Here is a 21338-nt window from a genome sequence, read left to right on the forward strand (position 1 = left end):
AATCATGGGAGGCATGGCCATGCACCCTTAGAAGAAAATACAGGAAAAACAGAACTTTAAGCATCTCTGCTGCAGTTGAATATAACACACTGTACTTTTCTCTCTCCTTCCTGGATACCCATTTATGTTTGGCGATTTATCACATGCAGTCCTCCCGGGGAGCTGCTGTCAGCGGGAGCTGAGCAGGGCATGGGGGCTGCAAGCAGGCAGTGGACGCAGCCTGTAGTACCTGCGGTGGAGGGAGCCAGATGCCGAGCGGGGGACCGCAAGCAGGGAGCCAGGCAGGGGAGGCAGTGGGCGCTCTGGTCCAGGCGGTGAACTCCACGAGGGGACCAGAGAGCAGAGACCGGGTAGCGTAGGGGAAGCCGGGCAGCAGTGGGCAGACATAGAAATGAATTAACAGTCAGTGATTGGCTGAGAGCTCTCTCAGTCAGAGAGCTCTCAGCCAATTACTGGCTGTCCATTCATTTCTAATTCATTCATAATAAAGTCAGCAACCCTGCATTAGATTTTGACTATATAGTCAAAATCGCACGCAGATCGCATGCAGATCACACAGGTTTTTTACCATGCGATCCCGATGCGTGCTCCCAGGACAGCAAAAATCAAAACCCAGATAGACAGGGCAGCAATGACTATACAGTGCAAATCGACTGTAGATTGCATGTAAATAGTACAGAGTTAGCAAAGAGTGCATAGCAATTGAATCTTAAAGGAAATCACACTGTGTGTACACACCATTACTCATGGGGCCTTATTCTGATCGGTGCGGCCCGATCAGAATATGCGGCCGCAACCGTGCAGGCGAATCCCCGCCTTCCATACGGATCGCCACCTGCCGTCCGTACGCGGATATGTGGCGATCCGCATGAAATTGGACGGGGATACGCCTCCTCCGTCTTGGGAGCAGCCCCTGCATTCGATGGTCGCCGAACATCGAATGCAGGGCCGCACGCTCCACCAGGTCCCGCAACACAAGACCACACGGACACTTGTCCGTGTGAAATCATGTATGGGGGCGGGCAGCTGACATCCGGCGATGTCAGATGCCCGCCCCGTACCCTCGCGTCACGGCCTCATTACCATGCATACGCCCCGCGTTTGCATGGGAACGCCCATGAAACGCGGGGCGTATGCATAGGGTAATGAGGCTAAGTAGCCCCTCACGCCCCTCTACGCCCCCTGTGCGGCGTGTAAAGAATCCGTGCGGCGAAATCGCCTGCACATGCGCAGAGTGACCTCTGCACATGCGCAGACGATCAACATCGGCGGTCCGTCCGCATGCGGGAATATCCGCACCGATCAGAATAAGGCCCATGGTGTGTACACACAGTGTGAGTGCCGTGAGATGTGATCCCGACGCGATCAGATCACATCGGGATCTCATCGCACAGCATGCATGTGAACTGCATACAACTTTGACTATATAGTGCAGATCTGCACTATGTAGTCCAGTGGTTCCCAACCCTGGTCCTCAAGTACCCCCAACAGTGCATATTTTCCAGGTCTCCACACAGAATCACAAGTGATATAATTAGCTCCACCTGTGGATCTTTTCAAATGTGCCTGAATAATCTGTGCACCTGCCGGGTGACCTGGAAAACATGCACTGTTGGGGGTACTTGAGGACCAGGGTTGGGAACCACTGATGTAGTCAATGCAGCTAAGACTTTCTGCTTGTGATGCATGAATGCACATCGGGATCGCAAGGGTTCTGCATGCGATTCCGATGAGATTTTGACTATGTCTCCCTGACAATCAGGGATATTTGAATGCACACTAATGATGACAGTTTCCAACACTGCTATCGTAGCTGCTTGTAATTGGATCATTTTAAATTCAAAAACACCCACAAGAAAAAAAGAAGTATTTCTGTGGGTGCACTGAGGACCAAATAATAACTTTCATAAAAATTAACCTTTATTGTTTATCTTCTAAAAAGGTCTCATATAGAGGAGAGACCTGATAACCTTGTTTGAAGTGAAATATTAAAAGATAGATTGTGAATAAAGGGATGAAAATATACGTGAATTTGTTAAAAAAGAGAAGAGAGAGAGAAATACAAATGTGTGTGTGTACTGGTCTATGGTTTCAATATTATGCTTTATAGTGCTTTATTATAGACCTCAGTACATTGCCCTGTTTCCTTTAATAAAGAATCACTTTCTTTTTTACATGTAATGTATGTCTAGATTAATTAATCGGGCTTACTGGATATACCTTTTCAATACGATAAGGAGATTTATAGCTCCTAAGGGTCCAGAGAAAAAAGTATATATATACAAATTAGCCCTTTTTTTTGGTTCACCTCAGCATATAAGCCAGTATAGTACCTCACGAAATTAGTACCATTCATTCATATATATAGATATGTTCCATCTGAGAACCCCATTATGCAGTACTCTGTTAAGGATATGGATGACAGGTTTAACTGTCCAGTAGTATCACTGTTATGCGTTCTATGTCCTTATATAAGGTACTAGATGTCACTAGTAGAAGAACTCTGCTGCTAGAAATGCAGTATCCGTATTTAAGCGGTTTATCCGCCGGATCTTTTGGTGACTGTAAAGGGGTGCTAAATGGTATTCCAGGGTCTGGTATTATTAAAGCACGTCCAAAAGGATGAATCACCCATATAATGAGCGGGTTACCGCTGGGATAAGGTTTCCGTGCATATGTTACTACCAGCCTCACACACTGATTTTAATGATCTAATACGATCTGTGTGCCGTGTCTTTCACTATAATAATAGTACCCCTAGTATTTGCCCGTGATTATAGCGGTTTGCCACCGGGTCTCAAAATAGCTCGTATTGTAGGGAGCTTACCACACTAGTGCTAGAAATTGCGTAAGATATTTTCAGTATATTCACACCGCCGTTTAACTGTTATCCTTCATCTCATGCGTATCCTATGACTGACCCGCAAGTATTCAGTGATCTTTTTATAGGGTTGTCTCCCTTACTCCCACGTTATCAGGTCTCTAGTCCTCCGTGGTGTGGGGTACAGACTATGCAATCTCTGAACCTAAAATGTCAGCACGTATAGACTGACTAGAATGTCAGAGCTGCTAGTCTGTTTTTATAGAACATATATATCTCAATCCTCCTTATTAATCGAAGGGTACATTTCGTGGGGTAATATATGTATCTATAGCGGGGAACACTTTAGATTTTCCCTATGCGCCGCGCTGCGCCGGCTATCAGCTCAGCCAATCTGTTGTACGTAATAGTAATGTAACAGGGACCTTTCAGTATTATCAGCACTCACTCCGTATATGTTAGTGGACTCGTGCCTTGTAGCACATTTTGTCCTTTGTCACTGCGGAATTACCATACAGTAGTGTAGCTGTCTCCGCATCCCGGAGTATACGCTGCTGCCGGGACTGCACGATCTACACCCTATGCAGTCAGAAATTGCCCTGTATTATACACACTACCCAATATTTATACAATCCCCTGGATTTACGTATTTATTAAGGTATAATTAAAGTGTCGGGGCTTTTATTTCTACTTCATTGCGCGTATTTTATGCACACATATGCGGGTGGGATCAGCTTTATATAAGAGTGCCACTTTGTATCAGCTACTCATTCAGCGCCTCCAGCATAAGTGAAAAGTTACTGCAAAAACGTTGTACAGTGTTTATTGCAACTGTAGCAGATGAGGGGTTGTGTCGTTTTGTACACTTGTCCCCTGTCCCTGCAAGGTAGCTGTATCTCTCGGGATTAACCGCTAGATCCGAGATACATGCTATTGCCGTTGTCCAGTGACGGCCGGGTTGCACAGTCTGTGTTTCCCCGGCACGAGTGGCGTGCTTACTCTCTTCCCCTAATTGGGGTAAATTGTAGCTAATAAGCCGGCGCTTATGTACCAAAATATAGCTACTACATTTGGCTATGACACGGTGAACTTCTAAACATTTAACATGTAATACATATCGGGCTAACTACACACACATAGTATTCTCTCTATCTGCAGCCTACGATCGTTTCACACAAGCTTTTTCAAGGCATCAACCCGTCTGTTCTCCCTGGCAGGTTTAAATCCCCCGCCTTCCATCCTGATTGGATAGTCATCTCTGGTAGGTCATAATGGCATTATGGCATTATGACCTACCAGAGATGACTATCCAATCAGGATGGAAGGCGGGGGATTTAAACCTGCCAGGGAGAACAGACGGGTTGATGCCTTGAAAAAGCTTGTGTGAAACGATCGTAGGCTGCAGATAGAGAGAATACTATGTGTGTGTAGTTAGCCCGATATGTATTACATGTTAAATGTTTAGAAGTTCACCGTGTCATAGCCAAATGTAGTAGCTATATTTTGGTACATAAGCGCCGGCTTATTAGCTACAATTTACCCCAATTAGGGGAAGAGAGTAAGCACGCCACTCGTGCCGGGGAAACACAGACTGTGCAACCCGGCCGTCACTGGACAACGGCAATAGCATGTATCTCGGATCTAGCGGTTAATCCCGAGAGATACAGCTACCTTGCAGGGACAGGGGACAAGTGTACAAAACGACACAACCCCTCATCTGCTACAGTTGCAATAAACACTGTACAACGTTTTTGCAGTAACTTTTCACTTATGCTGGAGGCGCTGAATGAGTAGCTGATACAAAGTGGCACTCTTATATAAAGCTGATCCCACCCGCATATGTGTGCATAAAATACGCGCAATGAAGTAGAAATAAAAGCCCCGACACTTTAATTATACCTTAATAAATACGTAAATCCAGGGGATTGTATAAATATTGGGTAGTGTGTATAATACAGGGCAATTTCTGACTGCATAGGGTGTAGATCGTGCAGTCCCGGCAGCAGCGTATACTCCGGGATGCGGAGACAGCTACACTACTGTATGGTAATTCCGCAGTGACAAAGGACAAAATGTGCTACAAGGCACGAGTCCACTAACATATACGGAGTGAGTGCTGATAATACTGAAAGGTCCCTGTTACATTACTATTACGTACAACAGATTGGCTGAGCTGATAGCCGGCGCAGCGCGGCGCATAGGGAAAATCTAAAGTGTTCCCCGCTATAGATACATATATTACCCCACGAAATGTACCCTTCGATTAATAAGGAGGATTGAGATATATATGTTCTATAAAAACAGACTAGCAGCTCTGACATTCTAGTCAGTCTATACGTGCTGACATTTTAGGTTCAGAGATTGCATAGTCTGTACCCCACACCACGGAGGACTAGAGACCTGATAACGTGGGAGTAAGGGAGACAACCCTATAAAAAGATCACTGAATACTTGCGGGTCAGTCATAGGATACGCATGAGATGAAGGATAACAGTTAAACGGCGGTGTGAATATACTGAAAATATCTTACGCAATTTCTAGCACTAGTGTGGTAAGCTCCCTACAATACGAGCTATTTTGAGACCCGGTGGCAAACCGCTATAATCACGGGCAAATACTAGGGGTACTATTATTATAGTGAAAGACACGGCACACAGATCGTATTAGATCATTAAAATCAGTGTGTGAGGCTGGTAGTAACATATGCACGGAAACCTTATCCCAGCGGTAACCCGCTCATTATATGGGTGATTCATCCTTTTGGACGTGCTTTAATAATACCAGACCCTGGAATACCATTTAGCACCCCTTTACAGTCACCAAAAGATCCGGCGGATAAACCGCTTAAATACGGATACTGCATTTCTAGCAGCAGAGTTCTTCTACTAGTGACATCTAGTACCTTATATAAGGACATAGAACGCATAACAGTGATACTACTGGACAGTTAAACCTGTCATCCATATCCTTAACAGAGTACTGCATAATGGGGTTCTCAGATGGAACATATCTATATATATGAATGAATGGTACTAATTTCGTGAGGTACTATACTGGCTTATATGCTGAGGTGAACCAAAAAAAAGGGCTAATTTGTATATATATACTTTTTTCTCTGGACCCTTAGGAGCTATAAATCTCCTTATCGTATTGAAAAGGTATATCCAGTAAGCCCGATTAATTAATCTAGACATACATTACATGTAAAAAAGAAAGTGATTCTTTATTAAAGGAAACAGGGCAATGTACTGAGGTCTATAATAAAGCACTATAAAGCATAATATTGAAACCATAGACCAGTACACACACACATTTGTATTTCTCTCTCTCTTCTCTTTTTTAACAAATTCACGTATATTTTCATCCCTTTATTCACAATCTATCTTTTAATATTTCACTTCAAACAAGGTTATCAGGTCTCTCCTCTATATGAGACCTTTTTAGAAGATAAACAATAAAGGTTAATTTTTATGAAAGTTATTATTTGGTCCTCAGTGCACCCACAGAAATACTTCTTTTTTTCTTGTGGGTGTTTATGTCTATATCTAAGTAGTGGGTAGCACCCCTCAGACCTAGTTTGGGTAAAAAAAGATTGTTTCCCCCCAATTTAGGAAATTCTCTGAGGGCAGAGGACTGTCTACCAAAAACAACTGGTGCGGGAATTTCTCTTTTTGTGTATTTCCATTTTAAATTCAAATCTACATTGACTGGTAAATGTGTTTTTTTTTTTACATTATTATTATTATTATTATTATTATTATTATTATTATTATTATTATTATTATTATTTTGGGAGTGTCTCGGTATTGTAGTCTTAGATCCATACTATTCTGTGGTGCATTCACAAAGAAATAGCAGCGCTCTTGTTTAATGATGAGTGAATACCACTTAAAATTTGATAATTTTTTAATTTAATAAATTTATGCTCATTGAACACTTAAACTGCACATTTGTGCATAAAGACATAAATCAATATATGTAAAAAATACAATTGACAGTCAAACACATAAAAACAAAATTGTACCAATAATTTGGCTATATGGCCAGATCTCACGTGGGTGGATGTTCCCAAATGGGATTTCAATATGTTCTGCACTGTCCACACTATGATAGTCCCAAATGCTTGATGGAGTCCAAATGATTCGGCAGTATGTGATCCTGTGTACCAACCGAGGGAGTGGCCGATTGTTGGAAGCCTGACCCTCAACCTCGTGGTAATTTGTATCCGATTGAAAGGGATTGAGCCGATGGTTTTTCCAAATGTTAAGGGACCTGGTGGTCAGGATAGTGAGCAGGTGATGAATCAAGTGTCTCCCCAGATCTGCAGCAAAACAGTACCACCAACGCGTTTCGCTGGGCTTACGCCAGCTTTATCAAGGTGTTCTGCTTGGTGCTCTGGACTGGTTTATATACCCAGAGTCCTCTGTGTTCATTAGCATAAATTATTGGTTTACTCTACATTGACTGGTAAATGTGTGTTTTTTTTACATTATTATTATTATTATTTTGGGAGTGTCTCGGTATTGTAGTCTTAGATCCATGCTATTCTGTGGTGCATGTACTGCAAAAGAGCACACATTGCAGACAGATCTCTAACACGCAGCAGGTAGCAAAAGTAAGTTCTAATATTAATAATAATTATCATTGCTGTGAATAGAAAACTGGGTGGTGTGACTTTCTGCTTTCTGTATTAGAATAAGGTACTAAGCCTGGCTGCCACGGCCAGTATTCCTGCCCCATGTGAGTTGGACGTGGATCTTGAAATCATGAAAAGGCCACTTTATTCAGTTTTGGAATGGGGGGGGGCATGCAACCTAAGATAAAATATATAATGCAAACACCACATTCATATTAAATAATCCTAGTTAGAGTTAAGTTATTTCATTCCTCAGAATTGCTCCATAAGTGGTGGGGCATTGCCGTTGATAGATATGTTCCACCAGTCTGTTACTACCAGGTACCATGGTTTTACCTTCACTGTTCATATAGTTCCAGAGATGTAAGGCGTAAGACTTAGGAAAGGTTGGCAAATAACTCCAGACCTTAAAATACTGTTCCCAAGATTGATACGAGATAGGATAAAAACGTTGAGGGTGAAGGTAGGAAATATTTGCACACATGACATCATCTGTAGAGGTAAATGGTGGAATCCCACACAACCTTTTCATAACACGTGTGAACACTCCTGGTCCTTGGTGTCCCCATTTTCTGCCTCTGTAATTCTGAACAAAGTTCTCCATGAACTCCCATGTTACTCTATTGCATGCGGACAGCCCAAAAACACTACTGCTGGCAGATGTGGAGTGTTCAGCAGCTACAAAAAGACCATTAGGAATGGGTCGAAGGGAAATAACATCAGTATCCATGTAAATGCCACCATATTTCCATATTAGAGCGAACCTGCAGGCATCTGAGCTAACATGTGTCCAGTACCGTTCTTTCTTGGGGTTTACCTAGAAACACAGAAGAATACAGTAAGTGGTGGAAGAATAAAACCGACTGATACTGTACATCTTCAAATGGTAATTATTTCTCAGATCTCCAGGTTATTTAACATACAGTAGAACATGTGCTGCAATGGATATCACACCTTAAGATTAAACAATTGAGTGATAAGGCTCTAGGAGTGGAAATATATTTAAAAAAATAACCCATCACTACACTATACATTTGGCAACAGTGCTGGATTTTGTCAGCTATGAGTCCAGGTGCAAAAGTATAATTTGGGCCTGACAGCAGTGGGTGACAGGGGCCTGGGTAGCAGTAAACCCCTTAGTCCTCAGGGCCCCATGTACAGCAATGCACCTGCTTCACCAGTGGTAGTTCTGCTTCTGTTTGTCAAAACTAATCCTTGCATGCAATTAGGTGAGAGTTTCATCTCAAAGGCACCATCACGGCATGGGTGTGGGGTGGATTTGTATGGGGCAGAAACAAGGTTTGGTTATCTACCCTTTTTATAGCACCACACACAATTGCTGCAGGAACACGCTCACTATATCTGGTCTCTTTCTTAAAATTACTAAATTACCGGGACTTCCGCTTCTGGCTCATGGACGGAGCAAGCTGAAGCTGCAGCTCCACTCTGTAGCCCACCCACCTGCATAATGGAGCCAGGCAACTGGTCCCCGCACACCACCGACTGACACCCTCACTCCCTGCCGCAATAATGGAGAAGTTCCTAGCACCAGGGGTCAGCACTAAATCCCCCAGAGGCATAATGAAAAAAGGAGGGCGGATCTCAATATGGCTTCGGACCAGGAGGCAGCTCCGCTACTCCCAGCATCCAAAAAAGCAGCTGCTTTACAGGGAGACTCAGATTCCCCTAAGGTATGGAGAGATCGACCTATGGCAACTTAGTAGACGCTATTAAATCCACAAAGACCATGCTTTTATCTCAGACTCAGAAAACAGAATAGATGATATCTGTCATGACATACATATTGTACATAGAGATGTCAGAAAATTACAAAAAGAAAACTTTCAGCTTTGGAACCGTTTAGATGACATGGAGAATCGATCCACACGGAATAATATAAGAGTGATTGGCCTTCCAGAGACATTGAAATATCCAGCTCTGTTGGCTTTTGCTTCTGTCTCTTTCCATAAAATGTGGAGCATTACAGAGGAATGCAAAGATAGAGTAATAGAAAGAATACACAGAGTGGGCCCATCACCCAGACCGACTGACAGCTACCCGCGTCCCGTCTTATTCCACTGCCTAAACTATTTGCATAGGTTAACAGTATGGATGTCAGGGCTCGGGACTCTGGTGTTCCTGGCTGTGGCAGCAGTGGGCTAGTGGTGGATGCTGGGAACTGGAACACGGGAGGCTTAAGGTATGGACAGTTCATATGAAGTAACACTGGCACTGCGGGCACAGCTAGGTGGGGGGAGATGATGAGACTCTGATCAGAGGAGCGGAGTCTACCACAACCGACAGTTTTCAACAGGGACCCCCGCAAGGAGGTTTGGAATAACCCCCTAGATTTGGTATATTTTGTATACATGTTGAGTGAAAGAGGAAAGAAATAGCAAATCAACTGTAAAATGCAATGAAAAGTTTATGGGATATCTGGAACAGTCCAGAAGAGTGGCATTTTCAAGACCTCATAAAGAAAGTTCAAGAAACAGAGTTATGTTTCAGTCCACTAACCAATAATAAAAGGCATAGCATCTAAATAACAAAGTGTTGGTAGACCCTACAAGAATTTAAGGCAATTCCTGACAGGCAACCAGTCATCAATTGCTGCCTACTTAGGAAAAATCACAGTGCTGATGCACATTTCACAATATTAAGCTCTGTTATCTGATATTGAGCAATAATTGTGGATTTTGGTATATTTATTTGCCAAGAAATACAGTATTAGCCCACCAACCAGCATCTAGGTGACCTTGTCTTTCTGGTGGTCTCTATCACCATCATTAGGCTCCACCCCCTCTGTCAGACCTCAGGCTTGGAAGTGGGCAGAATGCTGGAGAAGTGTCCACTTATCTGAGGGTGTGGGGGTCTACTCCAAAAATCGGTAAGTATGAATCACTATTGTTGCATGTCACGTGCCGCTAAGCTGGGCACAGTCCCACACTTTACTGTACATGTACCCTTAATCACCCTAACCAACTACCAATTTATTGTGTACATATATTATAGTCCTCATTGTATATATGTCACCTTGCAGAGATCCACTGCAGATGCATAACCTCTAATATGACCCATTCACCAAGGTACAAAATGCTCTGTTTCTGGACTTGCTTGCCAGTGGGCCTAATATGGCACTCCCACTAAACTCCGGCTTCCTGTCAATCATCTTGCAAATCAGCTATCAAAGAAAAAGGTAGAAGGAATTTTTTTGTTGGAGGGTGTCTCGCATGTGCATTGTGGCCCAGATGCACATGCGCAGTCTATCGATAATCAGTCGCTGTGCGTATTTACACAGCAGTGATCAGTTCTAAATCAGGCCTACAAAGGTAGACGGCGCAAATAGACACACTTAATGAACCAATTTTGTTAAAAATACATATATGTTATTTATTTTTTCAATCTCAAAATAAAAACAAGGCACCGGCCGGTGAGACCAAAGATCAAAACATCAGTTACATAAAATTTCACACACATAAACATCATTGACATCATTTTGCAATACTTTCAAGTTAGCACCAATCACTCACTGAGTGATTTTCAGCAGAGGTGTGATATGGCCTTGGATCAAAGCAAAAAGAGCTAGTTGGCTATTAGCTTAATTTGGGCATAAATAAGTGTTAGTTATTTGTTCCTGTCCAGCAAGGGTTAGTGGCAGTTATTAGGAGAGGCTAGCTGCCTATTTTTTGCGTAAGGAAAGATTCCAATGTGCACTCAGTGGTTTTTATTTAGCACTGGTTAATAGCTCAGTCACACAAAAGCTTGTTAGCACTCAGTGGTTCTTATTTATCACTGGTTAGTAGCTCAGGACCCTATTCTGGTTACGGCGGCCAAACGTACGTACGTTCCGTATCAGCGTACGTTTGCCATACGCGGCCATTGAGCGAAAGTCCACCCACAAAACAGCCGCATACGGACAGCCACAAACACCGACAAAGGGGAGTGCCGTACAATTGAGCGTACGCCAACGTACACGGACGGATCACCCCTTAGACTCCGACAACTGGCGTACAACAGAGCGTACGCCACCGTTTACGGACATCTCTCGTCCGTCTTCCCACCAACTTCTTGCGGCTATCTGAGCGTACGCTACCGTGCACGGACAGGTCTCTATTGTTTTCAATGGAAAACTCAGCGTATGTCACTGATCGTGAGAGTGAGCGTACGTCCGTGCACGCTGGCATACCCTTCACATATATGAACTTGCTAATCTAGCCTTTCAACTATGATTAAGACAATTAAATTAATTATTGTTAATCAATTATTGTTTTCTATTACCTCAATTGTCTACCTTAATGAACAGCCTAAAAATAATACATTTTAACCCTCCTTACATGTATATATTTTGCAATTTACATTGCAATTTACATTGCAATTTACTTTTAAATAAAGTTATGTTGGTGTTTGTGTGTATGTACTAAATTATGTTCATAATTAGTGTGATCCGAATTTTTAACATATATACCTACCCTGATGTTATGTGTGATGTTGTAATCTTACCACATTAAACATTCATGCATTTTGACTATGTGTTATTTAACTCAAAAACACACACATTCACACACCAATCGTTACCCCTCACCTCCAATTACAAATATAAGTTACCTTACACATCTGTATGTACCTGCCCTTACAAACCCTCAAACATATTTTTGATTAACAACACAGGCAACTTCTAACTGAACAGAATTTTTTTTTTAACAAACATTAAAATTATTAAAAAATAAATAAATGCGGGCCTCCAGTTGGGCAAAAAGTATCTGTAAATAGAGGAGGGTCAGGAAGATCTCCGTAAGAATCCGTGGCCACCTCCTCCTGGTGCTGTTCAGTGTCTGTAGTGAAGGGGAAAAAAAATTTTTAATATATAATATACACAAATGTTTGTTGTATTTTAACATAATACCAAGCTGTGAGTTAAGTGTGCAGGCCACATACATTTTTCAACTACATTGAAGATGGGTCTGCTGTAAACACAGTACTAAAAATTAATATGTTTACACACACATACTGTACATATTACATACAGATGGGTCAGGTCCCATCTTTGCAGGGGATGGCGCTGGCGTCGCCAGCCGCCATCCCCCGCCAGCGCCATGGCGATGGTGAGAAGGGGACGCACGCGCACGAGAGGGCGTGTGCGTCTCAGACTCCTCGCTGGCGAGGCTGCTGGCGGGTCGCCAGCGCGTACGTTCTGGTGACCCGCCAGCAAGGATGTAGACAGTAACATACTGTACTGTAACATTAAATAAATTCCTCCTTCTTGGATGAATGTATGCTGTATCCCAATTGGTAGGTTTGTGTTGGGGGACTCACCTCTAATCTCACAATTAGGCTGTGCTATTTAAGGGTAATGACATTGTTGCGGCTTAAGCACTCCTTACTAATTAAAATTTAGGACATTGCTGTACAAATTATAGGCCTAAAGCTATGTTTGTAAAGCATGCATCCGCATGGCCTCACACACTATTAACAAAACAATCTATAAATTAATGTTGCACATCATGCTGGGAAGTGGAGTTACACAACACCTGGACCCACATAACTACTACACCACTAATGTAGGATATGTCATTGGATGTACTGTTATGTCAATTATTCAAGGGGTGAGGCATGGCCACACTCAAAAAAACCACCAAGGGGACCCTTGTTCCTGGAGAAGGACAGGCCACACCTCATGGTCGACCTGCAGTGATATGTTGCAACTAATGATGATGTTGGATACACATATGTGGTTGTTGTGATTGTTTTTGTGTAGAAATGTGTAGGTAAACATTAGGCACATTACTTACGGCTAGATGACACATCCTGCTCGCCGCTCGTTGGGTGTCCGGTGGTTGGGGGGGGTCAGGAGCAAGGGGGATGGGATTGGAGTTGGGATAGAGGCTTTGGTTTGGAGTGGGGATTGGAGAGGTTTGGGTGTGGGTGGTGGGGAGGTGTAGGGTGGTTGGAAATGGGGTGGGGAGGGGGTGTGGGTGGGGGTAGGGGAGTGGCTGGTGGATGGGGAGGTTGATATGGGGTGGGATCCAGCAGGTCCCAAAATTTCCTCCTCTGCCTCCTCTTCCTCCTCCGGCCCTTCCTCTTCCTCCTCCGGCCTTTCCTCTGCCTCCTCTTTCTCCTCCGGCCCTTCCTCTGCCTCCTCTTCCTCCTGAGGGCCTTCCTCCGCCTCCACTTCCTCCTCTTGGGCTGGCTCCTCCCGTGCTGGCTCCTCCTGGGCTGCCTCCTCCCGGGCTGCCTCCTCCCGGGCTTCCATGCGTGCCCTTGTGCGTGCTGAAATGTTCATGTTGATGGCATTGCAATCAAAGGTTTGGTTTCATAAATTTGGGGGACAATTTTTTTTTACATTAGGCATGCTCATAACCTTACAAATTATCATTTCAGTTATATTTAATACATTAATCATGCTAAATGATTGATATGCTACACCCAAAAACAGAGGGACTACATATACCCACCATATACCCCCCTATACATACCATTTACCCCCCTATACACCCCATATACACCCCCTATCAGAGGCGTAACTAATAATTGTGCCCCCCCCCCCTAAAAAAAAACAAAAAACAAGCAGCGGGGAGCCGTGGCGCGCGGGGGGGGGATTGAGGGGAGAGCGTGTGTGTGTATGTTTGTGTGCGTGTGTATTTTACCTTGGGCCGCATCCGTCCGCGCCGGGTCCCGTCTCTCCCGGCTACTGCTGCTAACGAAAGTGACACTTGGAAAATGGCTGCCCCCATACAGCAGACGAAAAACTGTCTGCAGTATGGGGGCAGCCATTTTCCAAGTGTCACTTTTTGTATCAGTGAGAGCAGCGCTGCGGCAATAGCCGGGAGAGCTGGGACCCGGATGGTGCACACAGGCAGCCAGACAGTGACTGTCGTCCCGCAGCCCCCCGGCACCCACATACCCTCAGCGCCTCCCCGACACGGCGGGGGCTGAGGGACGATAGTTACGCCTCTGCCCCCTATACCCCCCTTTACACCCCCTATACCCCCCTATACACCCCATATACACCACCTATACACCCCCTATACACCCCATATACACCCCATATACACCCACATACTCATGCACATGTTTTAAAACTATAGAACTCAATGCTACAAAATGCATACAGATTTTAAATTTATATACTTACATCGGGCAATATGGCGCCGAATGGCGCATAGCAGATGTGGCTGCCTCCGCTGCAGGTCAGACCAGCGCCGCTGAACCTGCCCCAGGTTTTGGCGGACGCCGGTCCTGCGGTAGATTAAGCAGCGGGCAGTGTTATACGCCCGCCGCTTAGCTGCATTTGAAATATATGGGCCCCTGGGCCCCAGGCGCTGGTCTATTACTTGGACCAACGCCAGCAGCTCCATGTTGCTGAAGGGGGTAGCCCTTGGGGAAAACATATTGGCAATGGCGCAGTTATTATTCGCAGGTACATATATAACTTTGGGTGGTTGATGATTGGTCTAAAAGCGAGTTTTTTTTATTAATAACTTTATCAATCCATCTTGCATTAACAATATGTATGCGAATAAAAAAAATTGCCGACCGTTCCGATATGCACACCATAACATACATTATGCTTTCAATGTAGAGAGACGTACTGTATATACAGTGTGCGAAAAATAATACACGCAACCATCTACTAATACATACGCTGATAACAAGGCACATACAACATGTTGGTGTATGACACATTTATCCTCATAACAAATGTCGGGAAAGCATTGTAATGTTGGTTTGTTTATACATTTGTGTTAAAAAGCATACATGTACTCCCAACAGAGACCACCTGAAAACACTCATCATTGGAATAACATGTGCACACATATATTACCATGTAGCACACAATGGTCAACAACCTGTGCATGTGCATGTACAGGTGAATGCTCAGGTGCGTTGAGACCAGCGTAATTTCCGCAGTCATAAACGTGGAAATTATCGGCGGGAAATATCGGCGAAAATTAGCTACTACATTGCGGTAAAAAATATACGCCCCCTTGATCCAGGCGGGAAATTACCATATAAATATCCAGTCAGATGCTGGCCATAATTGTTGCAAACATGTCTGAGTCAGATGATTCCGCAGCTGAGGACGCCCTACGAAGAGCACAAGCAGAATCCATGCTTGAAAGTTTGAGGCAGAGGGAGCAGGAGCGGAGAAGGAGGGCCCAAGACCAAGGGGGCCCCTCACTAACAACGCCACCAGCTCCACAAGGGTCAAGCAACCAGCCACAACAACAGGTAGCATCTCTCCAAACATGTGAGACCCAGCAGGTGCATGGTGAGAGAACTGGGGCACCAGAAAACGACCTGCACCATCTAGGCCGAGTACTGAGCAAGATACCACCACCAAAAAAAGAAACCCTGCATTTCTAGAGGCAGAATTGAGCATTTTAGTTCCCAGGGCACGAGAATGGATAGAATTGCCAACCAGGAAGCCGGGTGCCAGTGCAAGAAAAAACCTTTGGGAGAAGATCACAGAGGAAGTGAACCAGGTGTCAAAAGTGGAAAGAGATATGGCATCAGTGAAGAAAAGGCAAGTGTGTTGCTCCACCTGATAATGTCATATGTGTGTACATATGTTACATGTATGTTTTGATAGTAATAGGAAGGTGTGTTTTCAATGTCACATGTGAACACAACGATGTCTAATAACCCACATTTATATATGAAACATGCACCATTGGTGTGATGTGAGGTCATGGGCACACTTCTGCTCATGTGAAGTATGTGATGGGACAACAGAAAGTGTGTAGTTGTTAAAGAGTTGTAGTAACATGTTCCATATGATGCTACTGAAACAAGGATGTGAAAACTGTGCACATGTAGCTGGTGTGAAACTACACATCCCAGCATGTCTTCCCATAGTTAAATAACTCCATATTATCAACACTGTCAAGCTATGGTGGGATGTGTAGTTTCACTACAGGTGGAGGTGCATAATTTGTCCAGGGATGATGTCATTTCTGCATAGTGATATATGTATGTGCATTTAGTGGGCTAATGAATTAGATGAGACACTGAAATGCCTCATAATGGAGACATTAATGTGTGTGTGGGAAACATAAGCACCAAAAACATAAGGTCACCCACACTAGGAAATGTAACGTAGTCATGATGTTCACTAGCACAGTGGTGCACATATCTCATGGTGATATTTGTATGTTTTAACTTGTAGGTGGTCAGACTTTAAAACGACACTGAAGAGGAAGATGACTGACCGGTACAACCACAGCATGTCCACCGGGAGGGGGCCTATCCCAGAGAACTTGGAATATACCCCCCTGGAGGAGGAGGCCTTGGATGTAATTGATGTTGCCGAGGTCAGGGGGATATCCAATATGTGAGCTCCCGGTGGAGGTTTTTGCTGCTGCTTTTGATGGTAAGTCACAGTAATGCATTATATTTGGGTAGAGATATTTTTTTGTGTATGTGATGGTGACATTGTTTAAAATTATTATCCTAGAAGAAGCAGGACCAGCTGATCAACCGGCAGCATCTTCCTCTTCAGAGCCACAGGTAGAGCAAGTGGTCCAGACTCCACCAACACGCCACAGGCCACATCTGATGCCAGGTGGATCGAGATGCTGGACAAGATCCGGCAGCAAGGGTTGGAGGCTGCAGGCCGTCAGCAGCAGTTTGTGCAATTCATGGGGGATTGGAAGGAGAGCAACACCCAGCAGTTTGAGGCTATGCAACGCCAGAATGACATTCTGGCGGCTGGCATGCAAAGCATTGCCCAACAACTCAGCCGCCAGAATGACATTCTGGCGGAGCTGCTGACCACCGCCAGGTCCCTAAGGGACAATCCCCCATTTGCTGGGCCACCCCAAGCTGCTCCCTAATCTTCCACCTCTGCTGACCCTCCTGTGTCCACTAGGAGAAGAGGGCGCAAGCCTTCAGTGCCAAAGGCCCCTGTCCCCAAGGCCCCATCCAAAAAGGGGAAAAAAGGGCCAAAAGAATGACACCTGGTTCACTTCCTTTGTGTTTGGACCCCAAATTTTTAAATTGCACTGGACATCCACTTCCTGAGTTGGCCATCTATCCATTTTCGTGCCATTGGCATTAAAGTCCTTATTTTGACCTCTAGAAATGCAGGTTTTATTTTTGGTGGTGTATATCATGCTTAGTATTCTCCCTGGTTGTTGCAGGTCGTATTCTGGTGTCCACATTTCTCTCACCATTGCATTTGCAGGGTAACACATGTTTGGAGATATGCAACCTGTTGTTGTTGTTGATTGTTATTTTTGACAATATGTTATATTTAATTTTCTTTCTGAAATTAAATTGTGAACTAAGCTGTTATGCTGAACAGCAAATAAATGTATTTTAAGAATGAAAACACAATTGTTGTATGTGTAATTTCTTGTGTGAAACAAATAATACATTTATGTGTACTTACTGACCAGGGTATTTTTGTGCATTTATTGAAGTGTTGTAGAAGTTTCCTATGTGTAACCCTCTCCATGGCCATTAACATGTTCATATCCAACTTTTCCCAGCTAATTAGTTTGTGTCAGCACTAGAGATGAGCGGGTCCGGATTCCCGAGATCCGACAGATCCGAATATCGGGGATCCGGGCCAGATCCGAGCCGGCTCGGGAGTTCCCGCATGAATTCCGGACCAATAACGAGGCCGAACGTCATCATCGCGCTGTCGGATTCTCGCGGGAGCGGGATCTTATAAAAGACGCACGCGCGCCCCGCCATCTTCACTCCAATCTTGGAGAATGAAGAGGGTGGTTGGGAAGCTCCGTGTGCTCCGTGCTGTGCTCTGTGCCATATGCTCCGTGACCTGACCTGTGCCCTCACTGCCCTGTGCTCCGTGACCTGCCCTCACTGCCCTGTGCTGTGCTCCGTGCCATGTGCTCCATGCTGTGCTCCGTGACCTGCCCTCACTGCCCTGTGTTGTAGACTTGTGACTGTTTATAGGCCTGAGCCCTGTAGTGTGATTTAACTAACTAGGTGCTGCAGTGCTCACACGCAGGGGCTGCAGTGTCCACTGTCCAGGGGCTGTCCTGTGGACCGTGCCCTGTTTTGATTTATTTAGCCGTAAGCCCTGTGTTGTGATTTATTTTATTTAGCCCTGATCCCTGTGTTTTTTTTGTGATTTAACTAACTAACTCAGTGCTGCAGTGCTCACATGCAGGGGCTGCAGTACTGCTGAGTAGTACACTGTGTACAGGGGCAGCATTAATACAAGGGGCTGTGTCCAGTGTGACGGCCTATATCTTATCCATTGTCCAGTGTCACGAGTCACTCACGACATATATCCTGTGTCCTGTCCTGTGTGACGACTGACGACATATCCTGTGTCCAGTGTGATGACATATATCCTGTGTCCAGTGTGACGACATATATCCTGTGTCCAGCGTGACATATATCCATTGTCCAGTGTGACGACATATATCCTGTGTCCAGTGTGACGACATATATCCAGTGTGACGACATATATCCTGTGTCCAGTGTGACGACATATATCCTGTGTCCAGTGTGACGACATATATCCTGTGTCCAGTGTGATGACATATATCCAGTGGCCAGTGTGACGACAATATATCCTGTGTCCAGTGTCACAAGATATATCCTGTGTCCAGTGTGACATGTAATGTGTGCCGGCATATATCCTGTGTCCAGCGTGACCTATATCCATTGTCCAGTGTGATGACATATATCCTGTGTCCAGTGGGACGACATATATCCTGTGTCCAGTGTGACGACATATATCCTGTGTCCAGTGTGACGACATATATCCTGTGTCCAGCGAGACATATATCCATTGTCCAGTGTGACGACATATATCCTGTCTCCAGTGTGACGACATATATCCAGTGGCCAGTGTGACGACAATATATCCTGTGTCCAGTGTCACAAGTCACAACATATATCCTGTGTCCAGTGTGACATGTAATGTGTGCCGGCATATATCCTGTGTCCAGCGTGACCTATATCCATTGTCCAGTGTGACGACATATATCCATTGTCCAGTGTGACGACATATATCCTGTGTCCAGTGTGACGACATATATCCTGTGTCCAGTGTGACGACATATATCCTGTGTCCAGCGTGACATATATCCATTGTCCAGTGTGACGACATATATCCTGTGTCCAGTGTGACGACATATATCCAATGGCCAGTGTGACGACAATATATCCTGTGTCCAGTGTCACAAGTCACAACATATATCCTGTGTCCAGTGTGACATGTAATGTGTGCCGGCATATATCCTGTGTCCAGCGTGACCTATATCCATTGTCCAGTGTGACGACATATATCATGTGTCCACTGTGACGGCATATATCCTGTGTCCAGTGTGACGACATATATCCTGTGTCCAGTGTGACGACATATATCCTGTGTCCAGCGTGACATATATCCATTGTCCAGTGTGACGACATATATCCTGTGTCCAGTGTGACGACATATATCCAGTGGCCAGTGTGACGACAATATATCCTGTGTCCAGTGTCACAAGTCACAACATATATCCTGTGTCCAGTGTGACATGTAATGTGTGCCGGCATATATCCTGTGTCCAGCGTGACCTATATCCTGTGTCCAGTGTGACGACATATATCCTGTGTCCAGTGTGACGACATATATCCAGTGGCCAGTGTGACGACAATATATCCTGTGTCCAGTGTCACAAGTCACAACATATATCCTGTGTCCAGTGTGACATGTAATGTGTGCCGGCATATATCCTGTGTCCAGCGTGACCTATATCCATTGTCCAGTGTGACGACATATATCCTGTGTCCACTGTGACGACATATATCCTGTGTCCAGTGTGACGACATATATCTTGTGTCCAGTGTGACGACATATATCCTGTGTCCAGCGTGACATATATCCATTGTCCAGTGTGACGACATATATCCTGTGTCCAGTGTGACGACATATATCCAGTGGCCAGTGTGATGACAATATATCCTGTGTCCAGTGTCACAAGTCACAACATATATCCTGTGTCCAGTGTGACATGTAATGTGTGCCAGCATATATCCTGTGTCCAGCGTGACATATATCCATTGTCCAGTGTGACGACATATATCCAGTGTCCAGTGTGACGACATATATCCTGTGTCCACTGTGACGACATATATCCTTTGTCCAGTGTGACGACATATATCTTGTGTCCAGTGTGACGACATATATCCTGTGTCCAGCGTGACATATATCCATTGTCCAGTGTGACGACATATATCCTGTGTCCAGTGTGACGACATATATCCAGTGGCCAGTGTGATGACAATATATCCTGTGTCCAGTGTCACAAGTCACAACATATATCCTGTGTCCAGTGTGACATGTAATGTGTGCCAGCATATATCCTGTGTCCAGCGTGACATATATCCATTGTCCAGTGTGACGACATATATCCAGTGTCCAGTGTGACGACATATATCCTGTGTCCACTGTGACGACATATATCCTTTGTCCAGTGTGAAGACATATATCCAGTGTGCAGTGTGACGACATATATCCTGTGTCCAGTGTGACGACATATATCCAGTGTCCAGTATGATGACATATATCCTGTGTCCAGTGTGACGACATATATCCTGTGTCCAGTGTGACGACATATATCCTGTGTCCAGTGTGACGACATATATCCTGTGTCCAGTGTGACGACATATATCCAGTGTCCAGTGTGACGACATATATCCAGTGTCCAGTGTGACGACATATATCTTGTGTCCAGTGTGACGACATATATCCTGTGTCCAGTGTGACGACATATATCCAGTGTAACGGGCTGTGTCCAGGGGGCAGTGTCCAGTGACCAGGGGCAGTGTCCAGTGTCACAGGCTGTGTCCAGTGTAAAAAATCAGAAAAATAAATAAAAGTACTAAAAAAAAACAAATTTTTGGAGGATGATGGAGGAG

General features: G+C 44.5%; 1 protein-coding gene across 1 annotated transcript in view; it reads right to left on the reverse strand.

Moving 5' to 3' along the window:
• Positions 1 to 6709: 6709 nt before the first annotated feature.
• The window catches only part of LOC146064656 (alpha-1,4-N-acetylglucosaminyltransferase-like), an 86551-nt gene continuing 71922 nt past the window's right edge, over positions 6710 to 21338 (reverse strand). Inside the window, exon 3 of the mRNA XM_083178416.1 lies at positions 6710 to 8274. Within this exon, the coding sequence (XP_083034542.1) occupies positions 7693 to 8274 (582 nt within the window). The 3' untranslated portion in view covers positions 6710 to 7692. The remainder of the gene's footprint in view (positions 8275 to 21338) is intronic.

This window comes from Crinia signifera, chromosome 3 (genome assembly GCF_055691185.1).
Source record: "Crinia signifera chromosome 3, ASM5569118v1, whole genome shotgun sequence".
NCBI classification, from domain to species: Eukaryota; Metazoa; Chordata; class Amphibia; order Anura; family Myobatrachidae; genus Crinia; species Crinia signifera.